The 26,138-nt window shown below is 34.3% G+C and overlaps 1 protein-coding gene and 1 pseudogene across 1 annotated transcript; one reads left to right on the top strand and one right to left on the bottom strand.

The window, feature by feature from the left end:
* Positions 1-2,558: 2,558 nt before the first annotated feature.
* Positions 2,559-5,412, bottom strand: LOC140882966 (O-methyltransferase 1, chloroplastic-like; annotated as a pseudogene).
* Positions 5,413-7,019: 1,607 nt separating this feature from the next.
* On the top strand, positions 7,020-8,011 carry LOC140863406 (NADPH--cytochrome P450 reductase 3-like). Its single transcript, XM_073266813.1, has 4 exons — positions 7,020-7,161; positions 7,373-7,522; positions 7,635-7,712; positions 7,802-8,011. The coding sequence occupies exons 1-4, from the start codon at positions 7,156-7,158 to the stop codon at positions 8,009-8,011; spliced, it is 444 nt and encodes a 147-aa protein (XP_073122914.1). The 5' UTR covers positions 7,020-7,155.
* The last annotated feature ends 18,127 nt before the right edge of the window (positions 8,012-26,138 follow it).

Here is a 26,138-nt window from a genome sequence, read left to right as displayed (position 1 = left end):
TCGGGTTAAATTTGACCCGGTTTGAGTTATTTCAACTCTTGTATGTTTTATAAATCAAATATGCATGCATTTTAATATCGTATATAAATCGATATTTATTACTATGTATTTTTAACATACAAATAAATTATTTGGCTAAATTATTTTAATTTTGCACTTTAAAATAATTAACACTAGATCTTGCCAAATTAATTAACATATATCAATTGCTCAAACAGCGTCAAAAGTAGCTCATGCATGTGTGTAGTCGAACTTTAATCAAGAAATTCACTTCCAATGGGATCGTAAGAGATTCAGCACCAATTCCAAAGGCACAAAAAAGTACACCACGATACATACAATCAATTCAGTCCAAAACAAGTAAACGACATGAATAATGCGCACCTGCCATTGGAGAAACAGAAGTCATTTGTAATCCGGAGCATCAGCAATAAGCCTGTGAATCGAAACAAGCTCTAAATTACAGCTTCGTCGCACACAAAATTCCAATTCCAGAGCTGAATCGCACCAAAACTCACACATACACACCAAATTCACCTGGATTGATGAATGATTCGATTTGAATGAAGTGGTGCGAAAGAATAATATGAGCTAAATTTTTTAGTTTTGTTTGGCTGAGGCAATAATTTTTTAATTTCCGGCTTTATCTTTAAAAAAATTAATTTTTATTATTATTTTTTTAATAGTAATTATTGTTGTAAAAAGTAAAAATTTATGGTAAAAATTAAAATTTTCAAACTCTCAAAATATATCAATCTACACGATTTATAAAATTTTCTTCACTCAATTGTGTTCTCCTTCACAAATGAAGAGACTTATTTATAGAATATCATTGGAGATTAGTTCAAAAATAAATACATAATCACTTACATCATCACATACATATTTTCAACATTTCCAACTCTTATTTTCAACATTATTTTCTACACTCTCCCTTGTGATAATGATCGTGATACAATGAATGTTTTCATTACGTATTTTTATAGTGCCTCGTTAAAACCTCAATAGGAAAAACTCATTGTGATAAAAATCATAGTAAGAAAAAAAAGAGTGCAGCCACGTAAACTTCTCTTCAAGTTAACACGAGCGATTATTCACATATTTCTTAGATTGCGCATTCCAATGTCATATATATGCTTTCTGAATAGTGTTCTAGGAAGTGCTTTTGTGAAGAGATCTGATGAGTTTTCACTTGATTGAATGTAACGAATATCAATATTTTTATTCTTCTCAAGCTCTTTGGTGAATGCAAAGAAGCGACAATCTGTATCTCTCCATCGGCATCGCTTCGCCTACTTTTCCGGTGGATAATTTCGAGGAAAGCCCCCAACGTAAACTTCTCTTCAAGTTAACACGAGCAATTATTCACATATTTCTTAGATTGCGCATTCCAATGTCATATATATGCTTTCTGAATAGTGTTCTATGAAGTGCTTTTATGAAGAGATCTGATGAGTTTTCACTTGATTGAATGTAACGAATATCAATATTTTTATTCTTCTCAAGCTCTTTGATGAATGCAAAGAAGCGACAATCTGTATCTCTCCATCGGCATCGCTTCGCCTACTTTTCCGGTGGATAATTTCGAGGAAAGCCCCCAATGTGGTTATGGTTTTGACTGCGTGAATGGAGAGAAGCGGTGTAAATTTAGCTTCAAATGGCTCCTTTCTCTTCTTGAAGCATGATCGGTATGAAGCTCCGAATGAAATTATCCATGGCGCTTCCGAAGCGCTCCATGTTACGGTTTGTAAGTGCTTGGTATAGAGATTTGGGGCTAAATTACCATTTCAAATTAGGGTTAGTCAATCAGCTACTTATTAGAATAATAATGAACTTCCATGTATTTTTATTGGGATTGTGTAACACTATGATCTTAATCTGATGTTAGTACTATGTTCGATTCTGCAATTGCCCTTTTCATTTTGAATTTTGTGTTTACTTGATAATTTCTTGCTTCATTTATCTTTGCAAACATACTATTTTTTCGGGTAGTATGATATAATGAACATGATATATAACATCTTTTTCTGGTTTATATTTTTTGTTTCTTCTCCAAGAATATCTCTATTAAAAGTAAAGGACATCCAATCAACTAAATCTTAGATTTTCTCGAATATTTGACAAGAAAGAAAAAAAACATTTTAGGAGCAATAAAAGTATGCAAGATTTGATTAAAAAAAAGTATGCAAGATGATTGACTCGACTGAAACGACAAAACAACAAAAGATGTTTTTTTTGGAAAAAAACTCGGTTTTTCACTATGTAATAAAATTTCATCAATTTTGGACTCTAGATCTCTTATTCGATTGGACAAAAAATATTATTTATTATATCAAAATATTACTTTCACTTCAATGGTTGAGATAACATTGGTGCGAGTAATTATGTGTAAAGCAACAATAAAAATATGAGAAGTCCCTTCAGAGCTCTTCAAATCCTTCTTCGTCTCCTTCTTCTTCTATTCTTTGGAACTCTGCCCTCCAAAATGACATATGTAAACAGATCACAGACCACGTGAAGCTCGGGATTCATGGTCTAAAAGCGAAAAGAACTATATAGACAACGAAAACACAATACGAATTATGGATAAGGAGTTCGACAAGAACAAAACTTCTCAACATGATCATCAGAAAATTGCAGCTACTCTGCAACAAATAACACATTAATGTATCTATCTCCTGTCGATTCTTTCCCAAGACTAAGGGCAACTTCCTCATAATCCAGGAGCTCCACCCGCAAACCATGTCGTGTGAAGAGATTTTCCATCCATCTCGTTGTGGACTTGAATCAAACAACAAATAGATGATATTTTGACCATTAAAGACGGATTCAAACCCAAATAATTGTTGTTTCCCTTAAATAACAACACACCTCATTGACCGTGGTTCCATTTTCAGTATCACCAAACCAAATAGGCATTTCCCCAAACAAGAGACTTCCCTTCGTTGCTAAATTACTGACAACATCTAAAATATCTTTAAAATCAGCCAAATTCAATATTGGAAATCCCTGCAGCAGTAAAAAAAAAACTCAGTATATGCGGAAACTAATCTGATAAGATCAAGTGCAAAGCTCTAGCTTTGACATTACATTTTGGAAAACAATGGTAATGTCCAATGAACAATTTTAATCACCTGAAAAACCCAGACGCTAGGTCTGGAGCCATTAAATCATTTGCTTTGTAAATGTTGCTGAATATCAGATGTTTCAGATGGTACATGAAAGAGCAAGCACCTTCTCGGAATCTTAGCCCCAACATCTGATGATTTTTCCGAAAAAAATCTTAGGAAGTGTAACTGTTCATTGAAAGATGCTAAAGTAAAAATGATCTAAAATGTTATCCGAGACAAATATATCTGTTCACAATATCATATAATGATGAACTCACTTTTGCTTCAAATTTTCAAAACTCATTTAAATATGGTGTGATTTATTATAAACTAAGATGTGCATATTCATGATCAATATATGATATTATAGCTTCGAGTTTGTCCACCTGAATTCTGTAATTCTAAGCTTTGGTACTCATCTATAAATGCACTAATACAGTGAATTATTCATTCTTAGGATTTACACAGGAATCGGTGGCATCTTATATACCTTCAAGTTTCTGTATTGTTTGTTTGAGTATTATTTCAGGAGACACATTGAATAGTATGGTTGATGCTGACCAATTGAGCCTGTAAGGTCGTGTATCCATGCCATCAGTCATTAACACGACCTACAACGTGCCACAGGAAGACCATTCACACGACTTCAAAACCTTGAAAAATATTCATTCAGCAATCTACATGCGCCAGCGTAACCTGCCTAAGCTCATCGTTTATCCTCATCACGTCGAGCAATTTGTCATCGATAAACTTGGTCGCAAGGCAGTGCTCGTGCAAACCACAAGTTGCATCAGCTAGAATTTCAGGAGGTGAAAGGCATTCGATTTATGGATCTACAAACAAAAGATCTGTAGAAGCAGCACGAACAGACGACATTCATTGCACAAATATAGTTATAGCATCTAGACAAAAAAAATATCTGCCACAAAATGTCAGTGCTTCGTTCTGACAAGACTGTATTTAGAATTTCATGAAAACTAATCAAAGACGGATAGTTCAAAAATATGTTCATGGTAACAAGATAACAAAGACAACTTTTTAGATTACTCTCATTTCTCAAGCATAAAAAAATTTAGTTTTTAACATAATGTACAAAAACAGGTCACACATACGATCAGGTATATTGTATTCCTCATCCTACGGACAAAAACCACAGAATTGTTCCTGTCAAAATCCATGACAATCAAAGATGCATGTATGTACTCTGAAAATTAAATGAAAAAGGATGCAAATAACTATTATTGAACCTTGATGTGTACGCAATATGAATATGGAGTTGACCATACCTGCACGAAGGGTCTCCTTGAGACGAAGAGAAGCACGTTGCATTGCATTTTGGAGTAACAAGTCATCTTTTTTGGTCTCAAGCTTGGCATTAATTACACATTTTCTCATCATCATTGGAGCATAGAATAGCGGTACATGCCGCAGCCATGGTATGTGCAAAACATGCGAATTCAACCATAGTGAGCATGGAACTACAACTATTCATCACCTTGATTAGATGTATATTAACATATAAAACTATTGATTACATGGTTCTTTCAAATTCAAGCTTTTGGAAGAAGTGTTTTCTCAAGCCACAAGATCAATGACCCCTGGAGCACAAAATCCGTATATTACATTAGATTGAACTTATGTAGCCATCAATGCCAAATGCCCAACCAATTTGCAATGGTATTCCTTAAAGCTTTAATAAATTTTATGTATGATTGTGTAAAATATAAAGATTAGTTTCTGAAATCGATTAACCTGCCTTTTACCAAAGTTTTCATATGAATGATTTCATTAATGATCGAATCAAAGAGAAAGAGTTGGAACAAATATTCCGTCGCATTTTCACTCACAAAATTAACAATACCCCACAAACTACTCAAACAAGGGATGAATATTTGCACGCATACATTGCAAGTGCGAGATAAGCTCACGCATATTCGAACTGAGGCTCTTGAAATATTGGATTACAACAACCACATTCCAAATATTTTTTAATTAAATTAAACAATCCCAGCCAAAAAAAATTACACCATGATACAATCAATTCAGTCTAAAACAAGTAACGACATGCATAATGCGCACCTGCCATCGGAGAAACAGAAGTCATTTCTAATCCGAAGCATCAACAATAAGCCTGTGAATCGAAACAGGCTCTAAACTAAAGCTTTGTCACACACACAAAATTCCAATTCCAGAGCTGAATCGCACCAAGACGCACACATACACACCAAATTCACCTAGATTGATAAATGATTCGATTTGAATGAAGTGGTGCGAGAGGATAAGATGAGCTAAAATTTTTAGTTTTGTTTGGCTGAGGCAATAATTTTTTAATTTGGCTTTATCTTTAAAAAAATTAATTTCTATTATTATGTTGAATATAAGCAAAGTTGACAAAGTCGTATTCACGCTTCTATTATGTTAGTTAAATGAGTTAGCTAAGCAAGTTAGTTGGTAAGCATCTGTATAAATATGTACTATTTTTGTACAAATCAAAGTAGCTCAATATACAGTTTTTCTTCTCCATTTCATATTAACATGGTATCAAAGCTTCAGGATATGTTGAAGATTTTCGATTCTGAATTGTTTGCTTTCTGCTTTCGATTGCTTAGATCTCTGTTTTCCATCACCGATCACTACAACAAATTTTAGATTCAACAACATCTAAAAGACAACGGTTTTGTGAAAAAATTGTTGTCTCTTGACCTTTCACAACGGATTTGTTAAAAAGTGTTGTTGCTTTCCTTATTTTGATAAACAACTACAACGGATTATAGCCTATGACAACGGATTTTAAAATCTGTTGTCTATGAGCATGTTTTTCATGGCCTACGACAACGGATTTTAAAATCCGTTGTCTATAAGCGGGTATTTAAATAATCTACTACAACGGTTTTATTATTTTGTGTTGTAATAGAATTAAATTTTTTTTTCTTTTTTTCAAAATATATTAGTTAAAACGGGAAGAAATCAGAAACATGATTTCTTACCTCTTCTCTTGTCGCAGGCTTCTTTCCTCCTCTCTCTCACAATTGATTCTCCAATTACCAAACCCTAGCCGCCCTCTTTGTTTACCACCTCGCCGCCGCAACACTCCAGCCCAGTAGTCGCCACCACCTCACCGCCGCAGCCCAAGCAGCCAAAGCATCTCAGGCTCTCAATGAAGCGAACCAAGCATCTTCGTTTAGGGGTTATTCCTGATGGATCGAAATGGTGGAAGGATACGGGAATAATTAGCTTCGATCTAAACTTGAATCTCAAGTTTAGAATCCCGATTTCTGCGACTAGATTGCGACGGGACTGCGCTTTGTTCATCTTCTTTTGTTGGCAATTTTTGCTCCGATTTTAGGTTGTTTCGTGGTCTTTTAGTTTAGATTCAAAATATTCCAGTTCAACACCGTAACATCATATTTTTTGTCTGATTTCGTTGCACATTACTTGAATTTTTGGCTCATATGTGTCTGCTATTCCAGTCCTCTTTACTTGCATTAGTCGCATATGCTTCAGACTCTGGTGAAGCCGATCGACTCAGGAATCTTGCTTCCCCTGATGGAAAGGTTGGATACGTTTGATTCCATCTTTTGACAATCAGTTTCCTTGATCTGTTTTCTTATGGTTATTTATGTTATCTTCAGGAGGAATATGCGCAGTATGTTATTGCAAAACAGAGAAGTTTACTCAAGGTCATGGCAGATCTTGCCTCTGCCAACCCTCCTCTCGGTATTTTCTTTGTAGTTGCTCGACGCCTGCAGGTCATATTTTACTCTATCTTATCGTCCCCAAAGTAAGTATTTATCTTACTGGTCCTTTGTATCTGCTTGAGTAGGCTGCAATTGCTATATCAAATGCAATGCTAGCAACCATATAATTGTTCTTGCTTATATTGCTCCTTGCCTTCATTTTCTTGTTTTATTGACAAATCTTCGTGAACTCAAGTTCTCCCATTGTTTTCTAGGATTTTTCACCATCAAGAATCCATGTAACATGTGCACTAGTTTATGAGAAAATGCCCACATGAAGAATTCACAAGGGTGCCTGCTCAACGTGGATGAAGGTATGTTACTCGTTCTTGAGATAAGGTTATATACTCTTAAATCTTTTCTTAATTTTCTTGTGATGCCAAAAAGTCAGTTATTGTTTTGACCCACCAGTAGATTTTCTTGATTGATGGTGCCATTCGATGCACACATTTTTTTCCCTCATTTCTCGTGGAATCTTCTTATTTGATAGTTATTTCTTGAATCTTAGTTTTTGCATCCTTTTAGAATGTTGTGCCTTTGAAGGAAAGCAGCAACTGCAGTTGGGCGCCAATTTTTGTTAGAACTTCAAACTTCAGGCTTCCTGTTGATCCTAAAACACCCATAATAATGATCGGCCCAGGGACTGGCTTGGCTCCATTCAGGGGTTTCGTACAGGTTTTTGTCAAAATATTTCGTGTAGTTAGCCTCAGTAATCTTGTTTAAATACTCAAAATGATTTGTTTTATATTCCGATGATTACAACATAAATGCTTATTCATTTTAACAGGAAAGATTAGCACTGAAAGAATCTGGGGCTGAACTTGGTCCTGTCGTGTTATACTTTGGATGCAGGAACCGAAAGATGGTTAGTAGAATAGTAGTAGTTCACGGAGCATTTGTAAAATGTTCTTACTGAGTAAATTTATGCTGCACATTAACTCGCGTCATCTCCAGGACTTCATTTACGAGGATGAATTGAACAACTTTGTTGAAGCTGGAGTAATTTCCAAGCTTGTCCTTGCATTTTCACGAGAGGGACCAACCGTCGCTGTTCGTTTCTGCTGCATTGTGGGATTTCCAGTGAGCGGCCGCCGAAGAGTCGAACGAGAAGGATGTTGTTTGAGTTTTAGTTTAGAAGGATGCTGCGATGTGGGCTTTCCGTAAGTAGTTCTTGAGGCCAATATATATGTATAAAATATTTTGTCTGCCCTCATTTTATTGCTTCGATTCTAGCTGATTTCCATGTTTTTTTTCTCCTCCATGTTTATCTTGGGTTCTAAGATAAAACGTAAGAGCTAGACTCGATTATTGAGCTATTTGATTTCCAGCTCTGTTTTTTCGAGTATCAATTAAGCTTAGTATATTGATGTAAATATACCTCAAATTTTGTGAAACTAGTTGTCAAAGCACGTGGTTAATTAAAAAGAGAAAAACATTAGATACATAGGAGTAATTTAACAAGATTAAAAATCGACTTTTCGATGATGCTACTTGGAACCTACTTGAGCTGCTATTTGAACTCGGCAAAATTTGATTTGACCGAGATATAGTTGAGTTAAGATTAAGCCACTTGCAACCCTATAATGTTTTAATCTTCCTGTTCTATTTTGCTTTGACATACTTTTTTTGTTTAAGAGTATTGATTTCCCTCGATGCATTGGATCCCTATCATGTTGATAAACTGCAAACCCTTGCCCTATAGAATACTGGAATCTGATCTTATTTGAATTGGTTGGAATCATTTCTGGTTATCAAGATGGTATAGAATTTAAGCACCTTTGATTTCACATTTTTCCTCCAAAGTTGATTATTTGCTTTTGTTGTGCTTAGTTTTTTCCTGGCTTTGTGTTTTTTCAATGAGACAGATTACTTGAGTTTATCATGTGGTGGAACAACGAATTACATCAATTCTTCTAACATTTCATGGGCACCGGATGTGGATTATGTAGCTAGTGAAAACAGTACAAGTGTGGTTTTTCTAGAGGGGACATCTTCGTCTAGTCTCCCTGTCCGATTTTCCCAGATTATGAAGCTAGAAAGAGTTACTGTCTTCTGTTAATCATTTGATTTGAAGTTTTTTTGTAGTGTTCATTGCATTAGAATTTAATTTTGAGTGATTTGTAATACTAAAAAAGTGTATATTAAATTTTATTTTTGAAATTTTAAATTTTGGTTTATTTATAATATTGAAATTTGTATATTAATTTTTTTGTTTTTTATATGGAAAACGACAACGGATAAAATCCGTTGTAGTAGGATTCTAAAACTGTTGTAACTGAAGGTGTTGTTAAAAGCACGTCCCTACAACAACGGATAAAATCCGTTGTCTTTGTCCTTAAAGACAACGGATAAAGCCCCTACGACAACGGATAAAATCCGTTGTCTTTGAGGGAAAAGACAACGAATTTTATCCGTTGTCGTAGGGGCTTTATCCGTTGTCTTTGAGGGCAAAGACAACGTATTTTATCCGTTGTCGTAGGGGCGTACTTTTAACAACACCTTCAGTTACAACAGTTTTTAACCCCCTACGACAACGGATAAAATCCGTTGTCTTTTTGCGTTTTTCTTGTAGATTACTAGATCGCCATGGCTGGGTATTCGAATTCTAATGATCCATTGTTCATTCATCCATCTGATACTCCAGGTATGAACATAATCAATGAGCAATTGCTTGGATTTGATAATTACGGTGTCTGGAGTCGTGCTATGCTCATTGCTTTACGTGCGAAGAATAAAATTTCTTTCATCGATGGAACATGTTCTCGACCAGCTCCGAGAACTCTTTCTCTTGCACAATGGGAGCGTTGTAATGCCTTGGTTTTATCTTGGATTATGACTACTGTTTCTAAGGAAATTTTTGGGGGCATAGTCTATTCTACTGAGGCAGCTACGGTTTGGGAAGATTTGAAGGAACAATTTGATAAGGTTAATGGATCTCGCATTTTTGCCATTCACAGAGATATAGGTTGTTTAACTCAAGGAACAACACTATCTCTGTGTATTTTTGTTGTCTTAAACAACTTTGGGATGAATTTGGATCTTTGGTCGCATTGCCTTCTTGTGAATGTCCTACTGCTCGCAAGTATATAGAACACGATCAACACTTGAAGCTCCTACAGTTTTTGATGGGCCTTAATGATAGTTTCATGCATGTGCGAAGTCAAATTCTGATGATGGTTCCTCTACCTAGTGTTAGCCAGGCTTATTCGTTGATTTGCCAAGAAGAATCACATCGCTCTTTGCTTGCTGTGGAGGCTTCTCCGTCTGTTTTTTACTCTACACAACATAAGGCAACTGATTCGAAGAGGACTGAATTTCGTTGTGATCATTGCCATGGTCTTGGTCACACTAAAGCCTTTTGTTATAAGCTTGTTGGTTATCCTCCAGGTCATAAACTTCATAATCCGCAGAATTTAAACATGCTTCCAAGAAACCATACAGGTTTTCTCATAGGGACAGAAAGAATCCAGCTGAAGTGAATATTGTTGAAGACACTACTGATACACTTTCTACAAGGGAGACTTCCATTTTTACTCCTGCTCAATATGCTGAAATCATGAAGATGCTTGAGAATACTTCTTTGAAATCTTCAGATGCTCCCATTGCTAATATGGCAGGTTGTTTTTCTACCTATGGCAATGCTTCTTGGATACCTGATACAGGGGCTAATGAGCACATGACTGGTGATTTTTCATTACTTCATTGTGTCAAATCCTTACCTAAACCATCTAGTTTAGTTAGGTTGCCAAATGGTGATCGGGTTCATATCCATAGTGTAGGATCCATCCAACTATCTGAACAATTTGTTATCCATAACGTCCTCTATATTCCTAATTTTCATTTTATCTCCTCTCTATTTCAAAATTGTCCAAATCCCTTGACTGTTTTCTCATCTTTCTTTCCCATTTGTGTCTATTTCAGGACCGCAAGAGTGGGAAGATTATGGGGATTGGTGAGGAGTCTCATGGTCTATACTACCGCAAATGTTATCTACCTCCATCTTCTTGGTTTACACTTCTTCTTTACAGTCTCATGTTCCTATTTCCTGTACTTCAATTAATACTGATATCTGGCATAAAAGTTTAGGACATATGTCCTTGTCTCGAATGTATATGTTGTCTTTTATTGATAATAAAGAATCTTTACACTCTTGTTCTGTTTGCCCCTTATCTAAACAAACACGTTCAGTGTTTCCTAAGGTTAGTATGTCTCGGGATTTACATGTTTTTGCCCTAGTACATATGGACATATGTGGACCATTTCGTGTTCCTACCTATAATGGAGAACGTTATTTTTTAACCATTTTTGATGATTTCTCTCGTGCAACTTGGACTTATCTTATGCAATCCAAGTTGGACATCCTTCGAATTCTTCAGTTTTTTTCTGTTATGGTTCAAACACAATTCCACTCCAAAATTCAGATCATTCGTACTGATAATGCATCTGATTTCTTTAAACATGAATGTACTGATCTGTTTTCTTCACTTGGCATAATTCACCAAAGTTCTTGTCCCTATACTCCACAACAAAATGGTGTTGTTGAACGGAAACATAGGCATATTTTGGAAATTGCTAGATCTTTAAGATTTCAATCTTTTCTTCCTTTGAAATTTTGGGGTGATTGTGTCTTAACAGCCGTCTATCTTATCAATCGTACTCCAACTCCACTTCTTCATAATAAAACACCTTTTGAATCACTCTTTAATAAGCCACCTTCATTTGATCATCTCAGAGTTTTTGGTTGTCTCTGTTACATTACCTCATTAGTTGTTCCCCACAAATTTTCTCCACGAGCACAGGCTTGTGTTTTTCTCGGTTATTCCAATGTGCAAAAAGGTTATAGGGTCATGGATATTCAAACACAAAAATTTTATGTTTCCCGTGATATTGTGTTTCATGAGAAGTCATTTCCTTTTGCCACCGCTGCTTCTGATTCTCCTATCTTTCCAAAGTCTTCTCCTATTATTGATTCCTATGATTTGATTCCTGATCAATATCCTTCTACTCTTGAGCCTCCAGATCCGATTATTCATGTTTCTCCACCTATACAATCAGCTCCTCAGTTGCATCGATCATCCAAAATGTCTAAACCACCTAATTGGACTACTGATTATTCTTGCCCCACCTTATCTTCTGCCACAAACCTTTCTTGTTCCTATCCCATTTCTAATCACATTCAGTATTCTTTTTTTTTCTGCTCCTTATCAAAGTTTTTTAGCCAAGATTTCTTTCGTTCATGAACCCCGATTTTATCATGAAGCAATTTCTGATCCTAGATGGCTGCAGGCAATGGATCTAGAACTTGAAGCTTTGGAATCTAACCATACATGGGATGTGGTGGAATTACCTCCCAATGTTAAACCTATTGGATGTCGCTGGATTTACAAAATTAAATTCCTAGAAGATGGGACAGTGGATAGATTCAAAGCTCGCTTGGTTGCCAAGGGCTATACGCAACAATTTGGTATCGACTTTCATGATACTTTTTCTCCCAATGCCAAGATCGTTACCATTCGCTGTATTCTTACATTGGCGGCTATGCATAACTGGCCCTTGTTTCAGCTTGATGTTGCCAATGCTTTTCTCCAAGGGGACTTAGATGAAGACATTTACATGAGTCTTCCTCAAGGATACAAAATCATTGATTCCAACTTGGTTTGTAAACTGCGCAAGTCCATATATGGTCTTAAACAGGCATCTCGTCAATGGCATTTTAAGTTTGCTAGTGTGATGCGTGCTACTGGCTATACTCAATCCCAGCATGATCATTCCTTGTTTGTCTGCAATTCTAAGTCACATATAACTCTTTTAATCGTCTATGTTGACGATATTATCATCACTGGAAGTGATATGAATGCCATCACCATGCTCAAGTATTTTTTGAATTCTAAATTACGCATTCGAGATATGGGTCCATTGCGATATTTTCTGGGAATTGAAATAGCTCATTCCAAAGAAGGGATATATCTTAATCAACGGAAATATGCTCTTGAGTTAGTCACTGATCTTGGCCTCTCGGGTGATAAACCTTTTAATACCCCTATGGAACAACACAGTAAACTGACCAGTCATGATTTTGATCTTCATCTCCATCAGGATCATTCTAAAGAGTCATCTGATCCTCTGCTTTCTGATCCGGATAAATTTCGCCGATTGATTGGTCGTCTTATCTATCTTACTGTCACTCATCCTGATCTTTGTTATGTTGTTCAACATTTAAGTCAGTTTATGCATGCTCCGAAGGAATCTCACATGGAAGATGCAATTCAAGTGGTTAGGTACATCAAAGGTTCTCCTAGACTTGGCATATTTTTCCCTGCTCGAAACTCACTCCAACTTTCTGGATATTGTGATTTTGATTGGGCATCATGTCCTATGACTCGTCGTTCTCTTACGGGTTTTTGTATTAAACTTGGTGATTCTCTCCTCTCTTGGCACACAAAGAAACAGAATACCATATCTCGCCCTTCGGCCGAAGCTGAATACCGAGCTATGGCTTCCACTACTTGTGAACTTACTTGGATTACTGGACTTTTATCTGATATGGGTGTACAGTTTTTTGGCCCTGCGTTTTTGCATTGTGATAACCAAGCTGCTCTTCACATTGCTGCTAATCCTATGTATCACGAGCAAACTAAAAACATTGAGATAGATTGTCACTTGGTGCGGGAGAAGATTACAGCAGATTTCATCAAGACACTACATATTTCTACTTCTCTTCAACCTGCTGATCTTTTCACCAAAGCTTTGGGTCATGAAAAATTTTCGTTTTTGTTGTCGAATCTTGGTATACGTAACCTATATCAAGCTTGCAGGGGGTCTGTTGAATATAAGCAAAGTTGACAAAGTCGTATTCACGCTTCTATTATGTTAGTTAAATGAGTTAACTAAGCAAGTTAGTTGGTAAGCGTCTGTATAAATATGTACTATTTCTGTACAAATCAAAGTAGCTCAATATACAGTTTTTCTTCTCCATTTCATATTAACATATTATTTCTTTAATAGTAATTATTGTTGTAAAAAGTAAAAATTTATGGTAAAAATTAAAATTTTCAAACTCTCAAAATATATCAATCTACACACTTTATAAAATTTTCTCCACTCAATTGTGTTCTCCTTCACAAATGGATAGACTTATTTATCGAATATCATTGGAGATTAGTCCAAAAATAAATACATAATCACTTACATCATCACATACATATTTTCAAAATTTCCAACTCTTATTTTCAACATTATTTTCAACACTCTCCTTTGTGATGATGATCGTGATACAATGTCTTCATTACGTGTTTTTATACTGCCTCGTTAAAAACATTACTAGGAAAAACTCATTGGGATAAAAATCATAGTAAAGAAAAAGGAATGCAGACATGTAAACTCTCCCTCATGTTAACACAAGCGATTCTTCACATATTTCGTAGATTACACATCCCAATGTCATATATGTATATATATATATATATGCTTTCTGAATAGTGTTCTAGGAAGTGTCTTTGTGAAGAGATCTGATGAGTTTTCACTTGATTGAATGTAACAAATATCAATATATTTATTCTTCTCAAGATCTTGGGTGAATGTAAAGAACTTAGGGGGAATATGTTTGGTTCTGTCGCTTTTGATGTATCCTTCTTTCATTTGAGCAACACATGCATCCTTATATACGTATAGTATCACAACCCCTTCTCCAGCTTTATGTAATTCATCTTCTCGCAAAGACTGGGCACAAACTGCTCTAAAATATTCCAACAAAATGATTATTGGGACAATTACTTTTTTTGATAATACACGACGAAAAGCTATTGGAAGAAATTGTTCAATTATGACATGACAGTCATTGCTTTTGAGACCCATTATTCTACACCGTCCAACATCGACACACTTTGAAATATCAGATGGCATGCCATCAAGGACACGAATATCTTTCAACACTGAACAAAATATTTTTTTTCTGCTTTGCTCATACAATAACTTGCAGGTGGCAAATATTCTTTAACATATTATTATGTCCATGGCCATAATTGTTTCATAATACCCAATATACGTGCAGCAACATTATCTTTGCTTTTCGAGAAATCATCTAAAAGTATGCCAATGATATTATCACAAAAAAAAAAATTCAATACGCATAGGGTCCAAATTATGCCTTATCAAGTTAAATTCCCAGCATGAAAGAGTGAAAAATATGCTTCACTTCCTCCACATTTGCTCAATTGACCCATTTTTTGCTCGCACTGATGGTTTCGATGCATCACTCTTACCAAAAACCACATTCCTGTTTTGGGTCATTTTTAAAACATCATATCCAGACAATGGTGTCAAATCTAACTCACGGTGCTCTGGCTTTCCATAAATTTCAATTGTTTGGATGTCTGCGTCTGGAGGTAAGAAGCGACGATGTCCTTTAAATGACCATTTTTTTGCCATGATTCAAGCACACAGCATCTGTCTGATCAGCACATGTTGGACATGCGTTCTTGGTATATGTATTACATCTAGATAAACATCCCAAACCTAGAAAATCAATAACCGTCCAAAGTAATATTGCAGCCCGCGATTGAAACATTTTCTTATTGTAAGAATCATAAGTGGCAATCCAATTTTCCCACAAGTCCTTCAATTCAGCTAATAAAGGACGTAAATATACACCAATATCATTTTCAGGTGCTTTAGGACCTGGAACTAAGGTGGATAAATAATCGAATGAGATTTCATAGATTCCCACGGTGGAAAATTGTGAGGCATTATATGACAATAAGCCATGTACTATGTGATGTACTTTGATTTTTAAATGGATTAAATCCATCGGCGGTGAGTCCCAAGCATACGTTTCTAGCATCCGACCCAAATTTAGGGTATCTCTCATCAAACACCTTCCATGCTTGTGAATCAGCTGGATGCCTTAGAATTCCATCTTTCTTAGGTAAGATGAATAATCTTTGTAACCTCGGTTTAATTCAACGGAAAATACCAAAAAAACATGGCTGAAATTTTCACCAAGAGACGCTTTTTCCCCCACCTTTGTGTGATTTCATGGGCTATTTCTGCAACTTTTTCCATCTTGAAAGGTTACACACTCTGCAAGTTTGTTCATTCTCATATTCTCCCAATAAATCATGCAATCATTTGGACAAGAATGTATTTTTTCATAATGAAGTCTCAAATTAGAAATTAATTTCTTCGCTTCATAAAATAAATTTGGTACATGTGCTTCGGCTGGAAGTACTCGTTGAAGAAAATCCAATAATGTCGTAAATGACTTGTCCCTCCATTTTTCACTCACATTCAACTAAAACAACTCAACAAGGAATGTGAGTTTAGAAAAATTGGTGCATCCGACATATAATGGTTGTTTCCTTTCTTCTATCAATCGATAGAAGTTTTTCACATTAGACTCCATCGATATATGACTTGTTGATGTACCAGCAGAATTGTCATTCATCAAAGATAATCCTTCATGCATCTCAAATACTTCATGAGACGTTTCATGTACAGTGGGTATAAGATTAGTTGTCTCTAAAATTTCCGTAAAAGAATGTTGAAGTTCATCATTAATGTCATGAGATTGTACGATCAATTTTTCTCCATGAAAATTCCAAATGCGATAATCTTGTAAAATACCATTTATCATAAGATGTTCATACACTGTCTCACGATCATGATTCAACGAGTTAATGCACTTCCGACAAGTACACGATTTCGTGACTTCATGAATCGTGTCAGCAAATGCATAACGTAAAAAATTTCTAATTTTCTCCTGATACTCAAAACTGCCACGAGGATAATCCATCCATGCCTTTAGCATTGCTAGATCTTGTTCAATCGTCTGCAAAGATCTCATACTAACATGTTATGAATTTAACAATTACAATGACAATCATAATTGCCAGCAAACATAATGAAATATATATATATTCATAATGGATTCCCCAATTGCATTGACAATCAACGTTTCCATATTAATATCTCATGAACAATCATGAAATCATTATGAAAAATGCTATATATACACCTTATAGTATACACCTTGGTTAACACTCTTACATAAAATTTTTCTAATTTCCCTCATTAATTGCAAAATACCCATGATAAAAAATAAATATCTAGTTAATCAAGGAAAGTTTTATAATTAATAAGGAAGGGTGTAAACCAAGGTGTACACTGAGATGTACATCTAGCAATGCCCAATCATTATTATGTCATTTTTTCTACTACCGTACACCGTTAAGTCATCACCAAGAAATAAAATTTCAATATACTTCTATAATTTATTATTATATTTATTTTGAACAAACATCTTATATTGATATTCGATTATTAGTTAGTATACTTGTTTTCAACATAATTAACATTTAGATAAATATTCTAATAAATATTCAATAAAATATATGTCGAAACACAAATTCACAAAAATAGATACATCATGACGTGTTTTTCAATCCAATATCAAGAAATAAATACCCAAAGAAAATTCTAAAATATGCGTATGGAAAAAAGAATTAATTTAAAAATAAATAGTTGGATATATCACCTAAAAAATATGCAAATGTGGTGTTCGCCGATTGAAGCAGCCGATTTTGTAATATTACAAAGCATCGGAAATTGTAGATTTAGGATTTGGAATAAAATTTTGATGAATGAAAGCAGACAGCGTGGAACCCTTCAAGTCTTCAATTTGATTTTTTTTTTTGAAAAAACGTGTGGATCTAGTTTTATAAAAAAAACATGTTGACTTTCCGGAGCAGGTATTGACGCTTTTGACGTAAGCCTTTTAAATAGTGTTTGCAATCTCTAAATATAAGTGTTTATGAATTTTTTTTTTCATAAATTTGTTAAGAAAAAATTCATAATCACTTATTTTTAGAGGTTGCAAACACTACTTAGCAGCGGTTTGAAGAATCGCTCCTGGAAGAGTTCTATACAAGCGGTTTAGTTGACCGCTTCTAATACCCATCTACTGACGCGATGATTTCCTGATCCTAAAATAATACTGTAAGATCGGTTCACTAAACCGGCCCAGATGAAGTTATATACAAGCGGGAATGAAAACCGCTTCAAAAAAAATTCTATAGACGCGGTTGTAATCTAATCGCTTTGAATAATATAGGCGGCAGGACCGGTTAAACAACCGGTTCTAAATTTCCAGTTCTAAAACATCTGTTTTTTTAGTGAATAGTGAATACGGGTGTCAGCATCTTGTAGCTTTTATTGTTTTATTTCAAAAAAAAAATTTATGATAGTCGTGTGAATATCTGGAAGAAAAAAATTAAGGAAAAACTGCAAATTTGTTCCTGTATGTTTGTCATTTTGCGATTTTGGTCATCTATGTTTTCATATTTCAGTTTTAGACCTGCATGTTCCAATTTTTGGTACTTTCGATCCTTTTTATTCGAAAATGCTTACGTGGCACTATACACGTCAGCTCCACGTCAGCACTAAATTGATGTCACGTCAGCGTCACGTCGGAAAAAGGACTAAAATTGCCAAAAAATAAAGATAGCGGACTAAAACTGAAATCTAAAAGTATAAAGGACTGAAATCACAATATGACAAACATACAAGACCAAAAAAGCAATTTTCCCAAAAATTAAATACAAGTTTCATAGGTGCCAGCCATTTAAATGTTACTGTGCATGGTATAACAAATTAATATATATATATATATATTAATTTGTGTCCCCATATATAATTAGATTATAATGGTGTGCATTATCGGCCTAAAAATAACAACTTCGAAAATAAAATATTAAATTAACTTTAATTGGTTTCCCAAACAAGTTTAAACACACTATTGTTTACATCTTGGAGAAGCTTTTCCGCCGCTCAAAGACTAGGATTAATGATGTATCACCAACCCATATGTATTTATTTATCTTCCTAACAACTCAAGCATGTTTAAATAAAATTCCTCATTTTTCACATTCTAATATATAAACACATGCATTTGAGTTGTTGAGAAGCGAGTTAATGATGTAGGAGGTTAGTGATTAGTTAAATATTATAATATGAACAACGTGGGCTCATATATATATATATATATATATATATATATATATATATATATATATATAATTTTGCTATCCTGCTCACTCACCGTGCCCACCTAATGTGCCCACCATGAGGTGTCACTCAACTATTGGATGTGATGAATTGTGCGTCCAATAGTTGAGTGCCACCTCATGGTGGGCACATTAGGTGGGCACGGTGGGTGGGCAGGATAGCAAAACTCATATATATATATATATATATATATATAGTTTCTTTCAACTGCCCACCACCATGCCCACCAATGATGTGGCACTATTCTATTGGATGTGATAAAGATGTGATAAATTGTAGGTCCAATAGAATAGTGTCACATCATTGGATTTTGTTCTTTTAATTAGACAAAATAAGTTAATGTAATTACTTGGTTTATTTTGTATTTTAGTCTTTTTTTTTTCTTGGAAGTGATGAAATAATGTTTGAGATATATATATCAATATATCATGACACCACGTTAAGTTTTATAGACATCATATGAATCTGCATACCTAGCTAGGAAAACGAAGGATTTAAAGTGCAAAACTAACCAATTTCTTGCACTTAGCTACATAATTAGATTATCAAAAGTCCAGCTTCAAAAAACTAATAGGACAGGTTTTTTTGCAATATTTTTAAAAACCAGTAGTACTCCAATATATAACACAAAAATTATTCTAAATAATGATAATCAATAAAATAATTACAAACCTAGCTAGCTAATCAAAATATTATTCTGGTTAATCAAAGAATGAACTCTAGAGTTCTTAATTTTGATATAAATTAACTAGTGGACGACACACACGTGTTGTGTGTATCACATAATAAATAACTTAGGGGTTTCACACAGGTTCTTATATCGTCTAAATCTCGTTATTTTTGTACTTTTTGGAGGAATTGTAGATTTTTTTCTTAATATATATTATAGTTGTTGTGAATGCGAGTATTTGAGAGAAAAATGTGAGAAAAGTTGCTTACAAATGGAGTTTGAATGAGATTTGTTTAGGATGAGAGCACGAGAAGATATATAGTAGTAAAAAAAGAAAATAATGGTGGAAAAATCATCATGACACAAAAAATAATTTCTGTACATTACTCACGTTTAATAAAATAGTAAAAAATTAATATTAATCATTTATATGCTAACTGATTTAACCTTAAAAATCATTATATAAAGTATATGCATAACCAAAACAAATGAGAGTACAGACACATGCAAAACTGTTTATTTTATGTGGACTGTGGCCATGTGATTAAAAATACCAACGACTACGTACAAGTCTATTTGACTATAAGAAGGTACAACACCTTTTTTTTTTGCGTTTAATTTATATTGTACTTTGGAACCGACAGCTTTTTGATCAAGATTGTTCTAATTGGAGCATTTTTCTTTGTGAAAATGACCGTCCAAAAGTATATACTTTTGGTTATTAAGGTTATTAAACCAATTAGACAAAAGTATATTAACTTTGGGACGTGGGGTGTAATAATTATTTAGTTAGGAGAGAAATCAAACCACGACGTTAGGAGTTTTTGGTCGGTTTAAGATATTAAAAGTAATTGTCATCATCAGCTATAGCTTGATAAAACGACAAGCACTCGATGTTGTAATTTGTATCAGAGTAAATGTCACTTGTTCACGCAACGTTTGAGCGGCGTTATTGTACAATTTTAAAGATTGAAGTTACACAATGACCGTCCGTTACAGTTTTGTAAAAAAAAAAACAAGTTCTTGAACATGTAGTTTAGTTATAAATTAAGTTGATGGTTGAAATTCAAGTTTAACATTCTAAAATAAAATAATTTCATACAGATTAAGACAGTGTTTAGGAGAGCTTCTACGAAGCATTTCTCAGCTTTTCGTTAATAAAATTTCAAATTTTTTTTAAGAAAAAATTGAGAAGTGTTTTTCAGAAACTCTCTCAAACACTACCTAAATATATCCACGTATAAAACAATTTTTATTGCGCATTGAGGCGAAGTGTTAGGTTATAACTTATAAACTCATGAGGTATCCATCCCAAAAGGTTTGCCTATTGGGTGGGGTTGCCTCAAGGGTCAAATGTTAGGTTATAAACACATGAGGTATCCATTCCAAAAGGCTTGCCTATTGGGTGGGGTTGCCTCAAGGGTTTATAACCAACTCTTTATTAGTTTAGTATTTCAATGTGGGATATCATAACATTGCCGATCCCTTGAGAAGCCGACGTCCGCGGCGGCCTACTCTAGGCAGCTTTCACTCACCTTTCAATATTCAGTGCATGCATTCATGCACCTTAATCCGGCCTATAATTTTTCCAATTATCGACACTGATCCGATGGTAGCCCTTTCCTAGGTCGCCCCTTCCGCTACGTCGGTTCTTAACGAGAGCACTAAATGTTAGGTTATAGACATATGAGGTATTCATCCCAAAAGGTTTGCCTATTGGGTGGGGTTGCCTCAAGGATTTATAACCAACTCTTTATTAGCTTAGTATTTCAATGTGAAATATCATAACACGAAGCACATTATAGGTTTATTTTTTAAGTTAGGTGTATCGTTTTGACCATTTTATAAGTTTATAGATAGATTATTTAAATGTACCCTTCTATGTAAAAACATGCATGCATGTGAGCAGTGAGTAGCACTCACTCAAAACCACTTATCCTAAATAAACAATTGTGAATGCGCGCATTAACCATTAGATCGATGTTTAAACTCGCATTGTCAAATTGTTTATACATAAGAGATGTCAATTTGGGTTAGATCCATTGGGTTGGCCCACTTGCCATACAAAAAAATGGGTTGGATTGACAATTTTTCAATCCGCTTAAAAAATGGGTCGGCCCGCACCGCCCCGCCTAATGGTGGATTGTGGTGGGTTGCGAGTTGGCCCGCCAAAACCCATTAATTTATACGTAAGCCCGTCGGGTTGGCCCGTCCCGCCACATAAAATATGTGGGTTGGGTTGAAATTTTCCCAACCCGCCTTAAAGGTAGGCCGCCCCGCCCCGCCTAATGGTGGGTTGCGACGGGTTGTGGGCTAGCCCACCCCGCCAACCCATTTTAGCATCTCTATTTATACATCTATTATCTACTATTGTCTATACTATTAATTAAAGTTAAAATTCTTTTTACGGACCAATTTTTGGTATATTGGTGAAGCTTTTCCATAACTCCTAAAATGTCTTTGTCCACTTAATTCCATATTTTTTACAAATCTATTTCAATACTATCTCTTATCTTCTTACATTTTAATTTCAAAAATTGATTGCTTTAATTTAAGATTAAAAACATTTTTTTAAATATATTTTTTATGGGTTACAAGGATCGTGTATGTCATAACGTGCTAGTTATGATTAAAGTTAGAAGGAGTCTTTATTAACCGATTTGATATGGTAGTGGAGCCTTTTCAAATATTCCAAAAATACCTTGCAACCACCATATACAATGCATTTAATACAAATTTTGATTTGAATTATCCTCATTTTGGTTTGCTTGATCTCATACACGCATCTCCACAATTTGCACCCTTTTTGAATTTTTTTTTAATTCTCATACAGATCAAAATACCCACAATTAGCATGCTCATACGTATTCATATAAAATAAAATAAAAATAACAAAAAAAATTTGTGCACACACATATGACATATGTATGCACACAAGCATGCATAGACGATGCCTTAATATTAGAGAATTTCATGATTGTATTTAAAATCAAGATAGAAAAGTATTTGATTCAATGAATAGCCACAGGTTATTAGCTCAAAACTCAACCGGTTAGGGACTGTTGATTGAAATTTCCTATAATGCTCTCGAATCTTATTTATGTTTAAATTGTCAATGATATATAATTATATTTTAAAGACAGTATAATTAGAGAGAACTATTACATAATTTACATTTCTGGTTATATTCCTTTTTGGAACCTCAAAAAAAAAAAGTTAATTTAAATTTGATTGAAACTTTTAACTAAAATTCAACTTGTCAAATTATAAAAGTGAAAAAGACGTTTTGAATTTTTTTAAGAATAAAAAGAGAGACCGAAACTTAAATTTGGAAAAAAATAAAAAAGAAAAAAGAAGTTGTTCATATGAAATTCAAATAAACAAATTTAAAAGAACAAGAAAAGGGGATTTATCTTAAATTTACATGCCTACATATAACTTCTTAGGTAGTGTTTGAGAGAGTTTCTAAGAATCACTTATCAGCTTTTCTTTAAAAAAATTTCACAAAATTTTAAAATTTTGTTAAGGAAAAGTTGAGAAGTAGGGGTGGGGTGGGGTCGAAACCCGTCCCGTAACCCCCTTAATTACCCGATTCCGGTCCCGATAAGAATTTGGATATATTTTTTCTCCCAATTCCGCACCCGAGAAGTGTCGGGACCCGAATGTTCGGGATCCCGTCGAGTCGAGAGAGGGTAATCCCAAACAATATGTTTTTTTAAAAAAATTCTATGAAAAAAATTTATGAAGATACTCAAATAATTTCTTAGTACATTACAAATAAATTAAAATTTCTTTGTATATAACCATTAAAAACTAAAACATCTTCTTAGTACATTACAAATAAACTAAAACAACTACTTGATTAATACAATAAGAACATATAATTATTCATAATAATAAAAAAAACAAAATAAAAATTTATAACTCAATGTTAATATTAAAAAAGATAAATATAAATATTAAAAAATAATTATATGGTAGATAATATAAAACATTAATATTAAAACAGAAAATTATTAAAAAAATTCAACTTTTTAACTAAAAAATATTATTAATATATTCGGGTCGGGTCGGAAATCCCTTCAAGTAGAGTTGTCTATCCCAATCACGATCTCGAAATTGATGGGGTCGGAAAAAATCCCGACCACTCGGGTCGAAAAAAGTTCGGGACGGGAAAAATTCGGGACGGGAACGGGTTGGAAATCGGGAAGGGTCAAAAATTTTCAGAATTTTGCTAGCTCTACTGAGAAGTGCTTCCTAGAAGTCCTTCAAAACACTACCTTAGTCCTTCATCATCACATTTTAAAAAATAAAATAAAATAGAACAAACATTCAACGAAACAGTCTATGTTAACTAAAGTACTAATTCAAGTGTGTCAGAAATATTCCAACCCTTATATGGGTTTATATGATTTTAAACTCATGATTTAGAATTTCTTGATTTGTTTTGTGAGACTCCTGTCCCACATGAGAAAAATGAAAGCTTTAAAATGAGTTTAAAATGGGCTACGATGGACTTCTATAGCAACTTGGGTTAATCATTTTCGTAAAGCGATGACGAATACTATAGTTGCTATAGGGGCCCATTGTGCAGTAGCGTAGGCCTAGGCTAGGGCCCGGGGCGTGACAGAATGGTATCAGAGACGGTCACCAGCCGGCAGACTCCGGGAAATAAGTACTATGCGGAACAACGTGCTACGTGCATGGGAGCCACCTCTTGAACCTGCGAGGAAAAGTGCTACATGATGGGAGCCACCTCTAGTTTTCCGGTGCTGGTGGATCGAGAGTTCAGGTCGCGACGAGGACGTCGCGTTCTGAAGGAGGGGTGATTGTGAGACTCCTGTCCCACATGGAAAAAATGAAAGTTTTAAAATAGGGTACAATGGAATTCTATAACAATTTGGGTTAATCATTTTCGTAAAGCGAGGACGAATACGAAGTAGTTGCTATAGGAGCCCATTGTGCAGTCACGCAGGCCCAGGCGGGGGCCCGGGGGTGACATGTTTGGATGAGTAAGGTTTCCTTTTTATTGATGAATTCGATTCTAATTATTTTAAATTCATAAGAACAAATCAATTGGTTGGTTTGGATAAATGCATTTGATAATAAATCTCAAATCCTATTAGAATTTCAAACTCAACATGGAGTCATTTAAAATTCTTCCTTCAAATACTCTCTCAACGGATCCATTTGCAACCCAAGTGAATTCCGTGAAATCCACTAGATACATATGCAGTTGCAATTCCAGTAATAATTTTGATGAATTTCAAATGACACATTTGATGTTAATCCAAATTAGGTTATTTCAAATCATCCCTAAATCAAATCTTCCTCTCGAAATCAAATTTATCAATCTAGAAAACTCATCTAATTAACAAGTTGGAAGCCAAAACGTTGACCTAGTTAATCGTCTTGTTCTATTGATTCACTTTTTAAGTGCGGTCACCACGTAATTCAAGGGTACAAAAACCAAGTAGAGCATCTTTTCCTCAAATGAAAAATAAAGACGAGCATCTATGGGGACCAAACTACGTACAAGTTTAATCAAAACGTACGAGACAAGTCGATGAACCACTCAATCAGGGATGATGTCAGAAAATCGATTGGGGGTGGATCAATTTATATATATATATATATAATTAAAAAAAATATAAAATAAATTATATCAATTGACGTGGATGCTCAAAAAATATAATTCCAACAATAGGTGATTATACAAAAAAAAAAAAACTTTTAATTTTATATTATGACAAAAAAAGTTCTGGTTCTAAAATAAATTATCTCAAAGTTTAGGAGCTAGGGACTTTATCAAAGTTCAACGCTTGATTAATTAATAATATATTAATATGTATGTTTCACACTTCCAATAAAATAAAAATCTACAAGAACTAATAATACTTTAACATTTTAATTTAATTATTATTATTAATAATATAAAACTCAGAGTTGCTGATTGAGGAGAATTCTAAATGTTTTATAAGATTAACATCACTAATAGGTGAAATATACTATCCAAGAAATTTAAAATACAAGCACTTAGCTGTTAGCTCCAATAGCGGAGCCAGGATTTTTAGTCCATTAGAGCTAAAATTTTAAGCTCTTGAATCCTTTAATATTATAAATTGAGCTATATTGCAGAATAATACCAAATTAATGCAAAATTATTCAAATTTTTATATACAAATTATTAAAAAAAAATTCGGGCCCATCAACGTGTCTCCGCCACTGCCTAGCTCAACGAATGACCGGAGTTGGAAGACAATAATTCAACTGCGGCAAGAAAAAAACATTAATTAAGGTTGTGCTTGGACGAAAATATTTCAAATAACATTAATTAAGGTTGTGCTTGGACGGAAATATTTCAAATGTATTTTTTTTTTTAGAAAATTAAGACAATTAATTCCAAATCCATCATTTAAATGTTTATATTATTTAATGGTAATCATGATGTTCACCCGATAATAATGTTATTTGAAATGTATTCTACTTTGTATCACTCATGTGTAAATAAATAAGATGTAAACTTTAAAATTTGATGGGTCGATCAATCTATCCATTCAA

The sequence above is a fragment of the Henckelia pumila genome, chromosome 1 (assembly GCF_033568475.1).
Source record: "Henckelia pumila isolate YLH828 chromosome 1, ASM3356847v2, whole genome shotgun sequence".
In the NCBI taxonomy this organism is placed as follows: domain Eukaryota; kingdom Viridiplantae; phylum Streptophyta; class Magnoliopsida; order Lamiales; family Gesneriaceae; genus Henckelia; species Henckelia pumila.
Note: the sequence above shows the minus strand (reverse complement) of the source record. Positions and strands in the feature narration are given on the sequence as shown.

Bases quoted from the DNA above. Each gene is read 5' to 3' on its own strand.
- LOC140863406 (XM_073266813.1), top strand. The intron at 7,523-7,634 runs GTTTTTGTCAAA...TCATTTTAACAG, and splicing joins CATTCAGGGGTTTCGTACAG to GAAAGATTAGCACTGAAAGA. The intron at 7,713-7,801 runs GTTAGTAGAATA...CGTCATCTCCAG, and splicing joins GATGCAGGAACCGAAAGATG to GACTTCATTTACGAGGATGA.